This window comes from Zosterops lateralis, assembly GCF_965231275.1.
Source record: "Zosterops lateralis genome assembly, chromosome: 4".
Lineage (NCBI taxonomy): Eukaryota > Metazoa > Chordata > Aves > Passeriformes > Zosteropidae > Zosterops > Zosterops lateralis.
Window position 1 is genome coordinate 45,185,177 of NC_139765.1, and position 22,086 is coordinate 45,207,262.

General features: G+C 36.1%; 1 protein-coding gene across 1 annotated transcript in view; it reads left to right on the forward strand.

The window, feature by feature from the left end:
- Positions 1–17,355, forward strand: part of YAF2 (YY1 associated factor 2) — a 32,439-nt gene extending 15,084 nt beyond the window's left edge. The window contains exons 3-4 of the mRNA XM_083858738.1: positions 5,074–5,226; positions 7,787–17,355. Of these exons, the coding sequence (XP_083714864.1) occupies positions 5,074–5,226; positions 7,787–8,024 (391 nt within the window). The 3' untranslated portion in view covers positions 8,025–17,355. The remainder of the gene's footprint in view (positions 1–5,073; positions 5,227–7,786) is intronic.
- Positions 17,356–22,086: the final 4,731 nt, after the last annotated feature.

Sequence of the window (22,086 nt, forward strand, 5' to 3'; positions counted from 1 at the left end):
CTGGATTTCTGTATAGAAAAGTATAGATTATGTTTTGAGATCTGTGGATAATGGGAGGATAGGGGTACTGGTTCTGTGTATACCGGTTCAAGTCCAGGATATCTCCCACTAAATCAAAGCTAACATGTTAGCAGATAAGTAGTTCAGGTCTGTCAGAATTGGAGCTTACACTCTGAGTAGTGCAGAACACATTAGATGCTTTATGGACTTGTGATGGCTGCAGAAACGTCACTGTGCAAATGTATAAATTGTGCTCTATATAAATTAAATTCAGCTAAACACCAAACGATGCTTCAGCATTAAGCCAGTTTGGTTGTCTGCATGTCTGATGCACAATTCAGGCAGCTGAGAGTTTACTGTACTTCTGGTGTATGTGTTGGTCATCAATATTGGATAGATATTTTTTGTTTATTTTGGTTCTCAAAATGGATCTGCTTTGCTGTTATGAGACCAAGTTATTCATCATATCAAATTAGTCAAAATAATATTAACATAGGTTATTGGTGAGTACTAGGTGAGGGAAATCAAGGAAGCATGTACTGCTGTGAGAGGTCCAAAATTATTTATGTGCAGGAAGGTATTGTGTAGAGCTCTGGGTCATGGAAATGACTCAGGACTATAGTTCTAGTTATCATGTGGTCTTTAATATTTTTCATCTCTAGGCATGTAAATTGCTGTGCTATAAAGATTTTTTTAAAGAATGTCAACAATGAAACCCAGTCCATCCTTCACAGTATTAAATATTTTCTTTCTTTGAGAGTGTCAGTACTGAATGAGTTTCTGCACACAAATGCTAAAGCAAAGACAAGTTTCTGCAGCCTTTATAAATATGCTTTCTAAATCAGCAGCTAGATCAAACCTGGTAAGATAAAATGTAGTCACATCCTGCAACAAGAAGACTAGAGTTAAAATGATGACATCTTTGGTTTTGAGCATTTATATGAATTTTAGGAGAAGACAAAAACTTTATCCTTGTATATTTGTTTTAATGACTGTTGTTGGCCGTTTAAAGACCAAAAGTGCTAGTTTTCCTAATTTTTTAGAGGAGACTGAAGTGCCTATCAAGATAGACCTTGAAAACAACATTGGAATTAGATAATTAATAAAACTGTAATAAATGAGATTGGAATAGAAGTGTAGGTAGAAGTATGGCTGATGTCAACTTAGAAGAAAGATAACACTGAAAAGGAAAACTAGGTAGTAGAGAAGGGGAGGTGCAATATTCAGAGATGTGATGTTTAGAGATCTCTTGGAAGCTCAGTAAATCAGGTTTTTGGTATGGCTACAATGCTTAAACCATGGAGTTCACCTCTGGAAAGAATTGCTAGCTCTTATCTTCTGTAATAGTGTTCTCCTTCAAATGACTAAAGTGGAATTACTAGGTAAAAATGCAAACTTTTTTGGGGCTGGATAAGTAATAGGTATTGTTTTTATGAACATTTCTGCTTGTATTTCTGGATTGTTCAGTTGTGGTGGTCCAATAGCGGTTCAGTGATAGAGGGAAAAATGCTTGTAATCCTAATGCAGATGATGATATAGTTTCTTTCTAAATACCACTTAGCTCAGGTGCTCTGAAATATTCTTAAGGAGCAAATTACCATAAATATAAACAAAAGGCAGTGTTAATATTGTATCTACTTAATCTGTAGCATCATATTACAAGGAGTCTTTAACCGGTTTGAAAATGAGCGATTTAAAATGTTGTATTTTGGCAAGTCGTCAAAATCAATTTCCTGTTACAGGGATAGTTTGTTATCTTCTCTGAAATAGTCTTTTCTCTATGAATTTATTCATGCTTGAATGACATGATTCAGCTACCACTAAGCAGGAACAAATCTATCAGGTTCAAGCTTCATGAGTGTAGTAGAGTTACCTCCTGACACCTGCATGGCTTGTGAAGTGCTTGGGTGCCTGGTTGCAGTTCATTAGCCCCTTTTGAGTACCTGGGGGAAAAAATTGAGCACTTGAAAGGCATTCCTAGTGTTGAGAGATGAATTACTTTTTTTCTCAATGTTTTTAATACAGGGACCTTGAATGCCTCATTTAATAAATCGGGACATGAGAAAGCAGATAATAAAATTTAGAACACAGATATAACTGATAGCTATAGAAAAAATCGACAACCAAAGAAGTGGCTATTTAATGGAAGGAATTTCTTGTCACAGCAAAGGCACATAGAACCTCTTGATTAATTTTTAGTGCATCTCCCAAAACATGATTTCTCTGTGGGTTTTTTTGTCTTTACTGACTTCTGTTCCTTGTTGCAAGGATTTTTTTTTCAATCTCATTTGTTTTGTGGTATTAGAAGAAAGTTCTAAGCCTAGGACTGAGAATTGAGCTTAATTTTTCAGCTGTACTCTAACAGAAATTTTCTAGTTTGCCCTCAGGAACTGAAACTGTTATAAATTGAGAGCTTACTTGGCTAAGATTGTTTGTTTTTTTTCTCTCTCTAACCCTTTTTAATGAGTTTCCATAATCATGGTGTCCACACTCCTGGGAAACAATTCTTTATGTATCAAGTTCACTAGTGTCTCAGTTCATAAGTAACATGTCCCATCATTCTCTCAGGTAGTAACGATGGGATTGTCACTTGATTGTCATGGCAAACTGTATCCCTGTCTCCTGGAGCAATCTTCAATTCAAGACAGATCATCAGTTTTCTTTATGTATCACAACTGTTCTCCATCTGAAATTATAAGCTTGTGCATTGTTGGGAAAGATGGGACAGGGAGGACTTGCGGATATGATTGTATGGTAAGAAATACTGCAGATGTAAAACCTGTGAGTGAAATAGAAATGAAAGCCAGTTTCGAGATGTAGGCATGGCAGGCAGGAAAACGGTGATTAGCTGGAGATGAGCTGAAGGACAGAAAACAAAAGGACTCGGGAATGTTGCCTTTCCACTCTGCCAAAGGCATCAGGGAGAAAACAGATAAGAAAAGTAGTCTTTAGAGTTTAGAATATAAAATGACATGGTAATATAGTAGTTCTTATAGGCTGCATGCAAAGTTTGTAGGTTTTGTATCTTGCACTGATTGGTCACTGTAAATTAGAATATTCCACAAAAAAAGAGATACAATGTATTGTAACAAGGTGATCGCTCTCTTAGGCTGTTCCTCTCTTGCCTCTTGCTCTTCCCTTTCTTCTCCTCTCTTGCTTCACCCCACTCTTCTCTGCTCTTCCCTTCTGCCCTCTTGTCCTCTCTTACTCTCTTCTCTTCTACTCTCTCTCTCTCCCTTCTCTCTTTAGGGCTTTGCATCAGCCGAGGCTGGTGGCTGAAGGCAAAGCCCTCTTTACCCACGAACCTCGTAATAAAGCCACATGTTTCTAGAATATCTCAGGTCTGCAAAGTTCCTTGTCCCCACCGTCCACAGAAATTACTACAGTGCATCAGTTACACCTTGGTGGCTCTTGCTCTATTTTGAACTACTGTGACAAAAGGTTGATAAAATTCTGAGACAAGTTTTCTTAAAAATGTGTTATGTACTCTGTTAACCTACACATTTGTAGTCCATTGAGTCTATTTGAGTTGTTCACTGTGGGCTCAATACCGTGTGTGCTTTGCAAGGTCCCAGTGCTATAAGCTGGCTAGTTTTCACTGAAGTGATTTGTTCCTGTTCTTCATTCCTCTATGAGTCAGCGTAGGCTCAGTTCATGGCTGGGTAAGGGATAGTATAGTTTTTATCTCAAACTTCTATTGTGTTGACAATTTATTAGTAATCTTAATTTATTCTAATTCATTAAGAACTTATTGTGAAGACTCATGAAATCTCAGCTGGTTTATATTAACTGTTTTTCCCACACTATGAATTCTTGTAATTTGGCTTTCACTCTGTAACTTGAACTATTGCAGTCATTACTGAAAATATAACTTGTTAATGGGAGCTGCCTTGATTTCCTGCATTTATTTTTCTCATCTCTTCACCCAAGCAAGAAGTGCCAGTAGTGTGATCCTGTGGGTTGGAACAAATGTGTGTGTGAGCTGATAGCTTCTGTTGCTTTAATAACAGTTTTGTATTTTCAGAGTATCACAGTGCATATAATTTGTGCCTTTTCTATTTTAAAAAACCTAACATCACAATCCAACAAACAAAACTGAAGAACTTGCAGGCTAAGCATTCTTTTGGAGAAGAAATTTCCATCTTCAGAGTTTTAATAACAGAAACTTTTTTATATATCATGACTTGAATTTTTTTAATTCCAAAGCTACAGAACAAGTAAATACAGTTGCAATGGAACGAGTAAAATGTTTCATTTCGAATTAGGATCATTGTATTATGATATAAAACTGAATTAAAAACTAATCCATTTCAAAATATTTTTTTGGAAAATGTAAAAATAATGAACTGTTGAAATTCTTTTTGCTGCTGTTGCTCTTCTCACACTGGTTTTTGGTTTGGATCAAAACTTGGAAATGAAACCTGCACTGTGTATACTGATGGAATGTGATCTTATGTTTCTGTTGCCAGCTTCCAAAGTATATGTGTTCTGAAAGCTGTATCCTACTAATATTATTTAGCAGTGCATTTTTTTCCAGTGAACAACATGATAAAAATTATGCACAACAGGATCTATTATTGCCTCAAATCTGTTTGAGCTGAAAACACTTAAGTTTTATTCTATAAGGCCAACAGTGGTTTTAGCTCTGATACCTCAAAGGCCAGCTTTTTCCTTTTTGTGATATGGATTGTGTGCTTCTGTATTGGAGTAGACTCAAAATAGACCATTTCAGCATTTGAAGGGACTGGGAGTGGGTGATAAAGCAATTTCTGGAAAAAAATGTCTTTTGGAGCTCACTCTGTATATGACAGCTGTGAGAAGAGGGCACATTGCAAATATGTTCTCTAAATCCTGTAAAATAAAAAAAGGGAATCTCGTTGTTAATGCAAGTAAGTGAAACAAAAGGCTATAATGGGTTTAAATTTTATATGCTATCTTAATGAAGTATTAGCAGCAAGATATTAAACAATGATGATGTTTAACAATGATGGTTAGTGTTTATAACTGACGTGTAGACCGTTTGAGGCTTGCAAAGTCTAAGCATTATGCATGTCTGTATATATGTGCACACAGGAAACCTCGACCTGTCTCTCAGCTGGTTGCACAACAAGTTCCTCAGCAATTTGTGCCCCCTACACAATCAAAGAAAGAGAAAAAAGACAAAGTAGAAAAGGAAAAAAGTGAAAAGGAAACAACAAGCAAAAAGAACAGTCATAAGAAAACCAGGTAAAAAAACCTAGAAACTTTTGTAGTATTGGTAAAATGTAATTTACAAACTAAAATAAGAGTGTTCTTTGATTTTACTGAGTGCTGTGGCAAACAGGTTGTATATTGATGTGAAGTTATATTGGTTTAGGTTGTGTATAAAATATGAAGAAGACCTGCAATGTGTAGTTGTGACCAGAAGATGGAGATCAGCTGAACAGAGAAAGAAAGACTTTTTAAGGGTTATTTAGGATATTGTTTTAAGGGTTCATAGAAGTATTTTTTTATACCACACAAAACTGGATAGGCAAATTGATGATAGTAATCTCTGAAAAAAAAGAGGGGATGGGAGTGATTAGTTTTCATGCAAAATAGTAGTGGGAGGAGAGAGAATCAGTACCAGACTGCAGATGAGTAGGGAAAATAATTTGGTTATAGATAGCCTTGTAGAACCCTTCAGCTTTGAAGGGCTGAACTAGGGTATAAATTAATGTGACAGGATAAGGTGTGTGTATTACCTAAAGATAGATGTCTCTATGCCACATCGGGGATGCTGAAGGACTCTTAGAACTGAAAACATGAAATGTTGCAGTTCAGACAAGCAGTTGCAAAAGCCTTGATCTTACTGTAAGGAAGGAGGGTGCAAACAAAAGCAGCAGGCCTAACCCCTAATTCATCATAATCTAAGCATAAAGTTATTGTGGCAAGAATGCTGTGTGAAAAAAGCTGAGAAGTGCATAAGACATGTAGTCTAAGCAAATGTGGGAGGTACTATTGAATTTTTTTTTTTTTGGAAGCTCTCCAAAATGGTCCAGCCAAGAAATATCCTGTGGGATTAGTTATGCAGAGAAGTAGCAGATGCTTCTGTTGTGCCTGAAATAGCATCATTAGGATCAGAATAAGGGAGGGACTGAGTCAGTAGAGAGCAATCGTTAGGAAAGTCATAGTTAGGATTAGGGACACTGAGGTGTTATTTTCTTTCCTTTTTTTCTCTTTTAAATACTCAAATTTACAAGCTTACCTCATGCTGCTGAAGTACTTCAGTTACAAAGCGTTTGATGTTAGCATAGTGAGCTTTATGTAAGCCATTTAAAAACTATAAATTGAAATATTAATGGGTAAATTGCAATAATACAGTAAAAATGCAAAAAGTGAGATAGGGAAAAAGTAAAGAAATTTGAATAAAATCTTGGACTGAAATATCGGTATTACCTTGCATTAAGAATTGCTATTTTTGCTATGCTTCAAATAGTTAATGTTTTTCAAGAACTGCTTCACGAGGTAGGATAGTAAGTTAAGAATGCTTGATTAGTTTAGACAGATTTCTTCAGTATTCTTTGAGAAAAGTATATTCTTTTCTTTTTGCCTTAAAATGTGTATATTATTGCTGGAAACAACTATAAAAATCTTCATGCATGCTCAATATAATTAATAAACTCCAGGTACACAACACTTGCACAAGTTGATAATTCTGAAGTTTTCTCTCTATTTCTCATGATGCAGATCAGCAAATTTTCATTTTTTTCTGAGATGCTTCAGTCTTGCTGCTTCAGCCTCAGGGGAGCATGATGTCAAAACCCATCTTAGTTCTAGTGGAGAAAAGGCATGAGTTATTTCAGCTCAAGTGAATAGGAACCAATCCTACTTCTAGCAAAGTTGATAGGGTAAAGGTTAGAGCTTTGCTGTTATCATACCTGCAAGCATGTGATGTCATTATTTTATTGCAGCTTGAGCCAGTGGTAGCTGTTCAGTCAGTTCAGTTAAATGCACAAACTCTGCTGTTCATAACTGCTTGTATAAATTGAGCTGTCTGGTACCAGTTTTTCATGGTGGTCATGGGAAAGGACTAAATTGAAAGTACTTTATGCATGGCAAAATAATGGCAAAATATAAGTGAAATTATTCTTTAGTTCTTTTTGTGGTGAAAAATAAAACAATTGGAAGATTGAGCGGAGAAACTTACTCTGTCAACACTGTATGTTGCATTCATCTCTGCATAATTTAAAACAGAGCCTGTGCCAGGAACACCAGAGTTATACTGTGAACACAAAGTCCAGTTCAAATAGTATGCTAGTGGTCCTAGTGAGGTTTTGAAATGAGGTAATACCTGCTGCAAGTTAACACTGTCTGTGTTGTTGAATTCAAAAGACAGACACTGTCTTCATTATTGAACATCATTTGCTACTTAGAATTGTTCCTTCAGGCTGCTGCAGAGAGGGATGTTTCCCTGGATCAAATTTATAACTTTGCATAGTCACAATAAAGAAAGACTTGGGTTTTAAAAGTAAAAACCTTCACGTGTGCAGCACATACATATTGCTGCACAGTGACATTATTCAAAATGTCAGCTTTAAATAGTTTTAGGAGATGGTAATGTGTACATTCAACTATTTCAATGTAAAACATACTAGGAAACACTTCACCATTAATACTGCTGGTATATTGTTTTTCTACATATTACATGTTGCAAAAAGAAATCTTTTATATACACATTTGTTCTCCAAAGCTCCTAAAAAGTAGGAGGGAGACAAGATAGTAAGATGATGTGTGTGCTTTTAATATGATTATTTGCTTTATTTAGGCCAAGGTTGAAAAATGTGGATCGAAGTAGTGCTCAGCATTTGGAAGTTACCGTTGGAGATCTGACAGTCATTATTACAGACTTTAAGGAGAAAACTAAGTCACCACCTGCTTCCAGTGCTGCTTCTGCAGATCAACACAGTCAGAGTGGTTCTAGCTCTGACAACACAGAAAGAGGAATGTCCAGGTCATCTTCACCCAGAGGAGAAGCGTCATCACTGAACGGGGAATCTCATTAAAGATAATTTACTCTAGTTTCTTTAGTCTCTTCAAAACATGCAAATACATAAGTTCTGTCACCTGTTACCACATTTTCATGACAGATTAGTCATGCATAATTGATATGTTGACTGGAACATAACACAGTTTTTTTTAAAAAAAGAAAGCCAGTGCAGTGGTAGAAACAATAACAGCATGAAGCTGAGTCAGGGGAGGTTTAGATTAGATACCACCAAAAGTTTCTCACTCAGAGGGTGGCTGGGCACTGGAACAGGCTCCCCAGGGAAGCTGGCACAGCACCAGCCTGACAGAGCTCAAGAAGAGTTTGGACAACACTCTCAGGCACATGGTCTGACTCTTGGGGCTGTCTTGTGCAGATCCAGAATTTGGACTTGATGATCCTTTTGGGTCCCTTCCAACTCAGCTTATTCTGTGATTCTATAATAATTTAAATGCTTATGAAGCATCTTCAGACCAACTTTTTAATCTACATGTGTAAGGGTGCCATGAAAATGTGGTTTGAATGTTCATTATGCAGTGTTATTGGTATGTTCATTTTCACTTTTAGTTTAGTGAATTCTAACACAACTCTTGGAGTCTCTACTATTGGCATGTACTGAATTTAAATTTTTATAACATAGTTCAAGCTGCCTAAATATGTATTATTTGAGAATTGTGAAACATAGTTATATGTATGCAAGTCAAAGATCAACTTAATCAATTATTGCTGCAACAGAATTTTCATAATAATTATCTTCTTAAAAGCACCTGCTGGTACTTGGTGTGGTTAAATAGGAAAAAATGTTATTAAAGAAAACATTTGTATGGATTTTTGCCAATGTTTGACACATTTTACTAGATTACTGAATTATGTTGATGGTTTCACCAATATTTTTTGACGCTTAAAACACTTATTGTAATGTTTACAAGCAAAATAGAAAACACATTCTAAGCATTGATTAGTTAACCTTGCAATTCAGGTAAAGTACTGCATTGTCGCTGTACACTGGTATTTTGTGTTGTGTAACAAATACTGAACCTCAGATGGTGATGCATTTGGCAAAAACTATTTGGAAATATGAAAGTTTGGAAAAGCTTTAAAAAGAACAGAACTGCAGTTCTCATTTCTGCTTAGTGCTGTTTCCTTGCCCCAGATTTTTCTAGTGTCACAGTCACTTATCATTTCAGGACAAGAATATCAGATGTTGCACAAGAATAAGGAAATAACAATACTATTTTTTTTTTTGTTCCTGAATCAGTTTATTTAATATTGAATTGGCCTATTAGAATACATTGTCATAAATAATTTTAAAAAGAGTCAGTATCCTACTTTATGGCATAAACTGACAACACTTATGCACTTAGCAATATACTGATAAAGAGCAGAACTATTTACAATACCATCTGGTATTATGTAAAATTACCAATAAAATATTTTTGTGAATACAGATTTTGCATTTTTGTTTACAACCAATAAGTGTTTTGATACATACATACAATTCATGTATGGATTTTAAATTATATATCCTGGTTCAGTACAAAGGTCCATTTAGCTTCTTTTAGTGAGGTAGGCCACTTACACTCCCATGAGCCTTTTCTTTTTCATTCAAAGTAAATATATTTTTAAGCCTATGTGAAAGTTGGATGGACCTTCTTGGTAGTGAATCCAGCCCCAAATTATTATCCACATATGATATGTCTTCTTAACAGCTTAAAAACAATGAATTTTTGTAGCCCCTGACAATTGTGATGTTTGGTGGTTTCTTGTAGTAATGTATTTTTCTGTTTTTAATGCAGTACTTCTACAGGCACAATGGTACTGTTCTATTTTGTAAGATGCTAGTTGTGAAATACAGTTAGTTGCATAAAATGAGAGTCTGATGTGATATCTGAGAACATACATACCTCATTCCTTGGTGTTGCTGTTTAAACTTTTTAGACATCAAATGTTAATTATAGGCTATTTCAGATGAATAACTACTGACCTGTTTATTATGTATTCTGCTTTATCTTACTAAATAGGATGTCTTTTCATTGCTGTTACCTGGCCAAATTTAGTATCTGTAAAACAATGCTTTTTAAGATTCTTAAATGTTTTTTGGGCCGGGCTAGTGTTCAGAATAACATACACTAGTTTTTAAAAGAAAAATACATGCTTCTCAACTTTATTTTTTTATATTTTATTTTTGGGTGGGACTATTTGCAGAATATACTGATGTAATGGATTACAAAAGAGCTGAAATTTTTTAAAGTAAACAGTGTAAGGATAGTAAATCTCATTGCAAGAAGTTTTATGAAATGTGTTTCTAATTTGAAATGTAATGAATGCTAACACATTTCAGAATTCCTTGCGAAGAAATAATAATCTATTACAGGTAATTCACTAAATGGGAAATGTATTTTTATTTAAGTTGATGTGAATAAACCACCCAGCACTGCCAACAAAAGGACTCTATCTTCAGAATTAAGTAGCCATTTGGTTTGAAAGTAAGGATGGAGTGGATTTTACTATGATTCAACTGTCTCTAGAGAATAATCTCAAAAATGTCATACAAGTATGGTTATCAAAACAAATGCAGAAAGTCTCACTGTTCTTTATGGAACAAGACACTGTACAGGTGCTACAGCGGTCAGCTAGGATCTTAAAAGTTGTGGTGGTTTTAACTGAACTGTTAGGTTGCCAGAGTTTCATTGCAATGATGCTTGTCTTAGCATTAAGCAAAGTTAAGCTTTTTGCCTGTTGGTGATTAAAGGGACATGACAATACTGACAGCAGAGTAGACAAATTCTAAGCAAAATACTGCATTTGACTCTGTTCATAATATAATTTAAATGAATTTTGCTTTCATAATTTCTAAATAATTTTGACTTATAGTAATCCTAAGTCTTCTAACTGTAAATATATTTAAAAGCATCTTTACTCCATTTATAAAAAGTGAGAATTTAATGTTGTAATGTGTTCTGATTAGCTATTTTTCTCTGTGATTGCTCTCTGCATAAGAACTGTTATTTGTTAAATCTATATATGCACCAGTCTTCAACAGCCATACATCCTGGGATGTTCATGAAATGGTGGCCCCACAAAGACAAGTGTGATAGTGTTCCATGTAAATGAGTTCCTTTATGTGCTGATTGATTGTCTGGTTTCAGAAAGGAAAAGGGGGGAGAAATGGGGGAAAATTAAGTATAAATAGTTCATTGATAAAGTGTACAGTAATTCAGTCTCTTATCTTCCTAACTTTGCCATTAATTATAGGTTGTATAAGAAAAAGAACAAATATACAGTTGACTCTTCTCTTTTTTTCATTAATTTAAATCTACGTAATGGAAATATTCTTCTACTCAGTAGCAGGTTTAATTATGCCATATAAAATCTTGATTCCAACAAAGGAGGTAGTAATAAATAAATTACATTTTAAAATTTAAAATTCTTGACATTGAGTCAATAATTAAGAATATGTCTGAAATTTTAATCTATTATTTATCTAGATATTAATCTAGTATTTATCTAGATATTTGATATTTTGGGGCATAGATTGTAAAATCTCAAAATGGCATGATTTTATAATTTGTGCACTTTACATTTTTTAAATATTATGAATAGCACATTTTCAAGTAGCCATGTGAGACAGTACTTTCTAGAATTTGTTCTATTGGTTCACTGTAGTGTTTAGGCAGTCTTCTAAACTTCACATCTTGCGTCTTAAATTCTTTACTTTTTTCCTCTCCTGTCTCAAAAGTCTGACAGTTTCCTGTTTGGGTGATTGATTTTACTTTGTGAACAGGATTGATTCGGCATGGAACTGTCTATTGTGTACTTTTTATCCAGGGTTCTTTAACTGTATCTGTTTGGGTGTTTTGTTTTTTTTTTTTTTTTCCTGTGGCATGCCTTTATTTGGCTCTTCTCCCTACTAGGGAGTCTAGGTATACTTCATTCAAAATCAGAAACTGTAGGGAAATAGGCATTTACATTTACTTTCTTCAAAGGCAACAGCAAGTGCTATACTTGTAGTAAATTTAGCCTGTGTTTACTCAGGAATAAGACAGATAAGATAAAAAGTTAATGCTGGTTTTGGCTACTGGACCAGTCAGTCAAACATGGCATTTTGCAAATGTGTACTTCTTCTGTTAGCAAACAATGTTAAGATTTGGGTGTGCTGGAAACACAGTTTGAGCTTTCAGAGGTTTTCCTAATCTGAAATTATGCCCTTTTGAAATTATGACTTTTGTCAGAGCAGTCTCAGTTTGAATGATTGTAACTTCAAACTAGCAAAAACTGTACAGTAAAATCAGTCAAACTGTAGGAGCTCAGATGGTTTTCTTTTGTGCTCTCAAAGTTTTAAAAAGAGGAGAAACTGTTAAAAGAGGTGTAGACTTGTCTAAGACAACAGTCAGATCTTAAGCTTAACTTGACATCTAAAGAACCCATGTATTAACAAGAATTAACAGGATTTAACCACTAATTAAACTTGGAAAAATAATTCATAATTTAATTACAAATTGGTGCTCTATAGAAATTATTGTAGCTTCCTGTCTAGAATGGAGTAAATGGTACAACAGCAATGAAAAATTGCATACTTGCTGGAAAATACTATTATCCAACAGCAAGTGATGTTTCCATGACTTTCGTAAGACATTGTGCTAAAAGACTGTGATATGTCTGTGAACAAGGCCTAGGAGTCCATGTGTGTCCCCCCTAACTAAACTGTACATTAGATTCAAACAGTGAAAGAAAATGCAGTAAAAAAAAAAATTACTTTCAGATCCTAGAGTCTTAGTAATGCAGGAGCCTCCATTTAACGATGTTGGTAAAAATTAATAAATAAAACCCACCACTGGATCACTCTGATGTATTCAATTCTTGCCCCTTTTATTATGGGAGACAGATAAAAGTCTTGAGAATGAACTTGCTCTGTCTGCTGATGACAGATTTTAAGAGCAGACTCATTAATGGGCACAGGAACATGTTTAAAGTTAAACATGGAAGATGAAGGGCAAAAGCATATTCCATAGCTCTTAATGATTATTATTAAGAATGATTACAAGAGATTGCTGTCCCATTTGGAGTTTTGTAAAAGACAAAATTGTAACCTTATCTAATCGCTCCTTGTCGCGTATGTTTAAAGAGAAAATTACCACCAGAAAAAATATTGTTCAGTAACAATACTTTAAAATGTAGTTCCAAAATGTTAATTATTTTGTAGAAAGTATGGCATATCTTGGCAGAGGGAGGACTATTTGAGCAAGACTATGTTTTCAGGATCTAGGCCACCTAAAAAAGTGTAGTCTTTGATTACACTGTTTTCTGTCATGGTTTAACACCAGCTGGCAAGTAAGTACCACACAGCCCTTTGTGCATTCTCCCTCTGTGCAGTGGGGTGGAGAATTCGAAGAGTAAGAGTCAGAAAACTCATAGGTTAGGATAAAGACAATTTAACAGGTAAAGCAAAAGCTGCACATGCAAGCAAGGCAAAACATTCACCACTTCCCATAGGCAGGCAGGTGCTCAGCCATCCCCAGGAAAGCAGAGCTCCATCACAGGTAATGGCAGCTGCAGCAGACAAACACCATCTTTCCAAACATCCCCCCCTTCCTTCTTCTTCCTTTGGCTCTCTATACTGAGCACAACACCACGTGGTCTGGGATAACCCTGTGGTGAGTTGGGGTAAGGTGTCCCCTCACAATTCCTTGTGCACCTCCTGCCTCCTCACTAGTGAGACAGTAGGAGAAGCAGAAAAGGCCTTGACTCTGTAACCTCTGCTCAGCAACAGCTGAACTATCTCTGTGTTATCAACACTGTTTCCAGCACAAATCTAAAACCCAGCCCCCTGCCTGCTGCTGTGAATAAAATCAACTATCCCAGCCAAAACCAGCACATCTGTGTATAAATACTAATCTTGGTCAAAGCAAAGTGAAAATGGTTCCTCAAGCTTTTAAGAAATGTAGCTGTAGACCAATGGAGCACTAATTTACAGTGGAGTTACTGAGAAGATAGTTGAGGAAAAGAGACTGCTAATGTATTTTTTGATAACCTTCTAATGATGTGCATGTAATTTTCCTCTTCTGTATGAAGAAGCAAAAGGATGCAGAAAAAAGAAATAAATGCAACGCAGGCTAATGAAGTGTGGCTCTTTACCCTCTTCCCACGATCACTAGATTCTACAAACTGCAAATTCTGTTGGGTTCAAAGCTAGTCCCAGGTATTTGTGACTAAAGAAGGATGGAGTTGTTCAATCACTTTGCATCTGTTAAGACAAATGAGGGGTCAGGCCAATTCTACTTTCTGAATACCCACTTTGGGAACACAGAGATCTAATTTGCCACTTACATGCATCTAATACATAACTGCCATGCATGAATAATCTGTTTCAAGCTGATTGTTCTTTGCACAGAATAAATAAAAATGCTTCAATGTCAAGCCCAGTTCCTGATGGCACAGATCTCTGAGCAGGAAAATCTTGCATCTGACTGATCATCTCTTCCTGTAACAGCCTTCAGCTATGAATTAATCTAGGCAAGGTAAATCTCTTCAGGTTACATGTATTACTCCCACCTCTGAAGGAAACACGTTCTGATTCCTGATTCTTTCTTCTCCCTTTTCTTTTGTTTCTCTTAAATACTCTATAGTATAAGTGGATGCAGTGAGTTTGGAGTAATTTATTATGCCTGCTTGCCTGCTTTTTAAGTGGGGAATTTGACTGCTGTTCCCAGTTCTTCAGCTATATTTTGGTTTGTTTAAGATCAACATGGTCATACAGAATAATGGTATGTGGGAGCTTAGAGGTGAATATCAATTTTGTCACTGTTGTCTTTGTTTCTGTATAATTGACTACTTGTACAGATTCTTGCTAAGCAAACTTAGTTACACTGATCCTGTACCATTCAAGCACTCTGTCTGAGGTACCTGGCATTCTGGGATGCCAATTATCTGTGTTTCTGCAAGTGGTATTCTTCTTTGCTGGGAGCCTTCCAAATGTGGCAAAATAAGCACATTTCTTTCCAGCTGATGGAGGCAAATGTGAAGTAAAATGCTTTTAGTCCCCGCTGGAGAAGGAGATCTGAGGAGCATGCACAGATACTGAGTGCTTTCTCTGCTTTCCTATGGAAATTCCAAGTAGGAAGCTTCTTTTTCTAAGATGTCAAACACCTTCAAACCCCCCCAGCCCAACAAAAAGACAGAGTAATAAGCAGGGGGGAAGGAAGAACAAAGAAAAAGGCATTTTCAGAATAATCCCTAGTAGAGCCATATAGTGGCTTCTTTGTCTTTTTTGTCTGTTTAGTGTTCCTTTCTCTGTGTACTGTATTAGAAGTAGGCAACACACATGCTTCTTAGAGGTGTGTCTTGTTTCATAATTCTTGATGGCTGTTGGTTGAGTGACATTTGGCCTAAAGATGCAGGGTTTTCTGAATTAAATAGTAAATGCCATGAATATTTCACTCTTGCATACAAGTTATTTATTGAAAGGGCAGAAGTTTTGATGAAAGAGTTAGGAACAAAATTAATTCCTGTCATACAATTAGCTTCTACAGAATTTTAAAGGGTCTAATTCCTGGACTGCTAAGAAAAGGGTAGCTTTATGTTGCAAGGGTGATATGAACCTAGACTAGAATGGATGTGGCTTCTGAAGAGTTTTGTGGCCAGTAATTCATATGGCTGTTTTCAGTGATTATTCCACACCTTAACCTGTTAATCTTGAAGTGTTGTTAGAGCATCCTCACAAGCAAATTAAAACTACCAACAGTACTGTCAGATGCTCTTAAAATTTACTAAGTGCCTTACACGGAGCATCGCTGAGGCAATTATTCAATTGCAAGGAGGTTTGATAAAAAATTTTACTCCTCTGGTTGAAGTCACAGGTTGTTGGTCATAACCAAGGTGATGTTCCTGGTTATACACATTAGAATCTTTATTGGTGATATGAGTACCTAATAAAAAACAGTGCAGAAATTTTTGAGGCTTTCAATTTGTAAAACATCCATTCTTTGGAGGAGGTTTTTTTCTTCTAGCCAGTTGTGATGGTCTACTGGAATATCAGAGAAGTGAATAAAACTTGTGAGTATTTCTGGATGCTTTCAGATTTCTCAGTTTCTCAGTCAAGGACAATATTACCTTTCTTGGGAAGGGGTACCTAAGTTGGTTTTGTTCATAGGGATTATGTTTATCCAACTAGTTTTTTCAGGGTTTTATTATTAGAAAAAGGGCTTATTACTTTGAAATAAAAATCTTACCTACCAGGTGTCTTCCCCAAAATGAGTAAGTGCCTTTTCTGTTCTGACTCTTAGAAGTATTTACTTTGTCAGATTGAATCTGAATGTCCTGGATAAACCAACTATTAAGTACTGACTGTTACCAATGGCTTGAAATCCTTTCACTGAAACGATGAGATAGATTGTAAGCCACTTGAATTGTTTTGAGACCTGATGTTATCAGAAGTTTTATAACTGCTACGAGTAGTATACTTCTAAGAACAATGTAAATTTTCAGGAACTTGATATCGATAGGAAATAAATATTTATTAAAAGAAGTATATTAAATAAATATTTATTTACCAATTTGAGTAAGACAAAATGTTACACCATGGGGGCAACAGTCTTGCTGTTAGCAGTCCTGACTACTTAATGGAAAGTAAAGGCCCTGGAGTCTAACTATAAAAAAAAGGGTAGTATTTGGTGAGAGATTGGGACTGTGAATCTTAGGTCCACATTCTAATAAAGTAATTTTTCCTACCTATGTTTTTACCAATTCTGAAGCAGAAAAGAAAGCATGAGCAGATACTAGTAAGAGGCCCTCTGGTTTAATTGGTGCTGCTTCCTATCTCTAGTGGATTTTTTTAAATTTTTTTTTTTAAACTTTGCTCAGGACTGGTACAGCTGAAAGTATATTTTCCCTTCATTCTTAAGCCTAGACTTTGAATGGAGTTTCTCTGAGACACTTTTGTAGTGAAATCGTATTCCCTACAAACATTGAAGACAAAAATAAACATCTCTGTGAATGAAAGATCTTGTGTGGTTGTAATTTTTTAATATACACAAATATATTTTAAAAAATCTAAAGGTACTCTAAGAAAAACATAGTATATTGATCTATTAAAAGCTCTCTGTGTAGCAGTCAGAAAGTACCATTTGCATCATGAGATGCTACAAATTTTCTGTCTGATAAACTGTGTTCAGTTCCAGCTTAGCACTCCTTTAAAGATGACCATACATTGCATTTAGACAAGTGTATAGCAACCCTTTGGGATACTGCTTCCAACTGACCTCTTCCTGACCTCAGTTCAACGACTATATTAAACAGTTTAAAGTTCTGAAAGCTTGACAGGAAAGCTGAGGTGGAGTGTCTGGAAAGAAAGAAACTCACACAAGAATCACAGTGCAAAGATTTTTTTTTTTCTATGACAAATGTTACACAATTAATGATAGTGAAGTAGCTTAAAAATATACATCCCGATAGTTATTTCACATTGATGACATATTGTTAGTTTCAAGGAGCATAAATAGATGTTTTTGATGGCTAGAATAGTGACACACATTGAAATGCCTTTCCCAGGAATAAATTAATACTTCTTGCCTGTGAACAATCTGATGAGAAAGTATTTTTGGTGGAAACTAATATAAGTTGACTACAATCTTGAGTAGCATTGGTGATGCTTAGGGTGTATTATGATAAAATGGTAAATAAAATTATTAAGTTGTTCAGAACTCCTCTCTGTATGTATTATTTGTGCTGTCTAGGAGAAAGTGCAAGAAATACAAGTGGGCAATTTGGGGATAAACAGCAGATTTTGGAAATTTGATCTCAAAGTGCCAAGAAGCCTGTGCTAATTTATTGGCAGAGATGATTCATTACCGCTTTTGGTTATGATGGAAGTTGAGATATTCCTGGGAGTACTGCTTCTGAAGCAAGAAACTATGAAAGCATCCGTCCATGCTTGCAAATTAAGGTAACAAATGAGGTAAGAAACTTGAGAAGGGGACTTTGTCTAAGGGTTCATCTCATTGTATATAAAAACTGTACTTTGCTATTGAAGCAGGTTATAAAACAGTGGTCTGCATGGTTTCCCTCATCTTGTCTTCAATTCTACAGTTCACGTGTTCAGTTCTCAGAATTGTTTGTCATTTGTGTTGCTTTGCATCATGAGGCAAAGGTCCTACGAGGCATTCTTGAAAGAAGCCGATTCTCTTGTAAATACCATCGGAGTTTCCCATTTGTGCAGCAGATAACTGAAGTTACGGCCATGAGTATGGGACCTCATCCCCACTCCAAGGAGGCAGCATGTGAGGCTGACACTTCCTTGGCTGCAGAATGCTTTAAATGCTACCCTGTTGTGATTGGGCATAGATTCCCAAGTGCTGGCAGCAAGTGTTGGGAAAGTGTTGATGTAACTACCAAATTTGGTACTAGCAGAAATACTGACTAAATTGTCATCAGATACCAGAATAGGGCTATTGTCACTTATTAAAGGGGCCTAATTTAGTCTTACTTACTCCTCTATTTTGCAAGAACAGAAGGGATTCAAAAGAGGAGAGCAAGTTGTTAAGCCCTTCTATCACCCTTTTATTCATTTCTTTTTGCTATTGACTGTTCGGCAAGACTGCTACACAATTATGGGTCTGAAGATCAAAACAAATTTCTTAAATTCCACACAAATGTTTTGGCAGCCATGGGAGATCACAGCATTCCCCCGCAGATATGGGCCTGGTGCCTGGAGATAGTTTAGGACAGTGTCCAATTTTATTTTACCCTTTCTTGTCCCGGAAAAAAAAAAGAGTAAAAACTAAATTTGTAAAGTTGCAGAATAAAGATGGGCAAAGGAAGGCTGAGTTATGTATAAGTACAATCCTGAGTTAGTACTTTATTTTGGGTGTTTCAGGCTCAAAGTTCAGCGCTACACAATATCCCAACTACTCACTGGCTCTGCTGCTACTGGTGCAGCAGAAGGGTCTGAGAACAATCCAATTGACACCATAGATAAGGCAGTGTAATGTCTGCACACTCCAGGGAGGGCACAGGGCAGTGCAGGGCAGGCTGAAGTGTGAAGGTGCTGCGTACCTTAACACACTCGTCTGTGATTAGGCTGTTCTATTCAGTGTTAAAAGAAGCAATCAGTAAAAAGGGCAATATTAATGTCTTATGTCTTCTTCCTGATGATTCAAGTACTAAATGCTTTAAACAACTACCACATTTGACTGCTTTTGAAGAAGTCAGGTTTATGAAAATTGAACAACGCTTAGAGAAACATACTTAGTACCAGTAGTATAAATTCACTGTGTGGAATCTACACTGTTATTGTGAAATGGAAAAGGTAAAAAATACCTTAGATAACTACTTTCAGATTATTTGATACCTTTCATCTTAAAAATTAAACTTTCAAGGCATAATGTGAAGTTACTGTTGCTTTTGGTTACCGCTAGTAAATACTTTTTCTATTAGAGGTAAAACAATATATTGTCGAAATTTAAAAACCCTGATCTGGGTATTGGGACTCAAAACAGTTGATGCTGTAGCAAACAACAGCAGGACACATCAGGGACTTTTAAATTTGGGTATAGTTATGTATAAATAAGTAAAAACCAGCCCTGCTTACCTTATTTCTGTATTTTTTTGTATATGGGATGAATTTGCATAAGTAAGTAAGTTTGGTTTGACTCTTTGCGAAAGTACTTTAAATACAAGTCTTAGAATCACAGAATGGTTTGGATTGGAAGGGACCTTAAAGGTCATCTAGTTCCAATCCCCTTGCCATGGGGCAGGGACACCTTCCACTAGACCAGGTTGCTCAAAGTCCCATCCAACCTAGCTTTGAAAACTTGTAGGGACTGGGCATCCACAGCTTCTCTAGGAAACTCATTCTAGTGTTCTACATCTTCATAGCGAGCTTTTTCTTTGTTATATCTAATCTAAACCTACCTTCTTCCAGATTAAGGCCATTCCCCCTTGTCTTACCAATTACATGCCCTTGTAAGAAGTCCCTCTCCAGCTCTCTTGTTGGGCCCTTTAGGTGCTGGGAGGCTGCAGTTAGGTCTCCCCAGATCCTTCTCTTCTCCAGGCTGAACAAGCCCAGCTCTCTCAGCCTGTCTTCACAGGAGAGGTCTTCCAGCCCTCTGGTCATCTTCATGGCTCTCCTGGACTCAGCAGGTCCATGTCCTTCTTATGTTGGGGACCCCAGAGCTAGACACAGTACTACAGGTGGGGTCTAATGAGAGTGGAGTAGAGGGGCAGAATCCCCTCCTCTGCTCTGCTGGCCAAGCTGCTTTCATGCAGCTCAGGACATGTTTGACTTTCTGAGCTGCAAGCACACATTGCTGGGTCATGTCGAGCTTCTCGTCAACCCAATTCTGGTTTAGAGACAAGGATATTGTGTGGGACAGTTTCAGATGTTTTGCACAAGTGCAAGTATATGACATCTCTGCACTTCCCTCATCTATCAGCATTCTAAGCCCACTGCAGAAGGTCACCAAATTTGTCAGGCATGATTTGCCGTTAGTAAAGCCATGTTGGCTGTCACCCATCTTCTCTTTGTTATAACCATGCCAGGTATGGTCTTTGGAAAATTTTAGATAATGCAAAGAAACAAAAGCCCAACACTGAGAAACCCTTCCAGACTGACGTTTGAGAGCTCCAAATGTAGAAATCTTTACAGAAAAATAAAGCACTTGACACACAAATATTGAAAAGAAGATAAAAAGAAAATTATCTTTCTGCTTCTAGAAAGTATTCATTCTGCTTTTATAATGTATTAAATTACTAAATACTGTGCAACCCTACGTATATAGATGTTTATTGATTTAGAGGATGAAATTTGAATTGAATTGAATTGAATTGAATTCTTAAGGGGAATGATACAAATATTTTGACTAATGTTTAATAGCTTACAATTGTTCACAGAGGATCTCTTAAATAAATTCTGAAGTGTGCTATTGATAAAGAAATAATTGATTCAAATTAGAAGAAACTAGGAAATTTGCAAAGTATCACACTGCTTCCTAAATAGTTTACAATGCAGCTTAATTTCGTGCACTCTTGTCCTAGATGTTTTTCCTATTTCTGTTGTCCTTGGGTGTTATTGTCAACTATAATTGCAAAATATTTTAAGCTCCTGCTTGAAGTAGGTTGAACACACTACAGTGCTAAGCAATGAGAGCTAAATAGGAAAGGAACGGGGGAAGGCAATAATATTTTGGTTATCAATTTGAGAATTTTTAATATTTTTATACATTAGGAAATTTGAAGGGGTAGATGCAATAAGAGTGAAAAGCATTTGTACCAAACTCAGTCTTTTTATTAAAAGGTAATAGGCAGGGAAAAAAATTGATATCTGGCAGCAAGAGAAAAGGGTCATTGCCCCAAGAAGTCTGATGATACCATATGTACAACACATGGCAGCAAAGCAGTTTCTTCCTGCTTACCCAACCTTGCAATCTGTCATAGCCAAGTGCTGACACTGCAGCTTGTATGAAAGGGCACTTGAACATCAAAGAAGGTGTCTTTGCCTTTGAAAAACATTTAACTGGTCTGCATACAGGGCAGTATTGACACAAATCTATCAGCACAAAATCTTATTGCTTTACAAACTTAATAACTGAATTTTGTGAAAGAACAAAACCAGGGGGAATGATACAAATGCATCTGATACAAATGCATCTGATTAGGACTGGGTGTGTTTTTTTTGTTTGGTTGGTGGGTTGGGTTTTTTTGTTGGTTTGTTTTTGGTTTTGTGGGTTTTTTGTTTGTTTGGTGTTTTTTGTTTTGTTTGGGTTTTTGGGGGGTTTTGTTTGTTTTAATTTAAGTAGATCTGATTTATCTCTTGATCTAATGAGGTGTTAGAATGTTGGTTTCCTTTTCTGGCTCACAGTGACTGCTCTTATGACCCTTAGAAACACACTTGCAGAAGTATCAGATGCTGATTCTTTTTTAAAAATTGATTGTCTTAACAACTAATTTAACACCTATAGTTTATTAAGATAGCTTTTTTCTGGAATTAAGCTATTTTCTGGACATAGTAAATAGAATTGAATACTAAAGATACAAAAGTTACCATGGCTAAATAACTAAATTCTAGTCAAGAAAAAGGATTTAAAGAT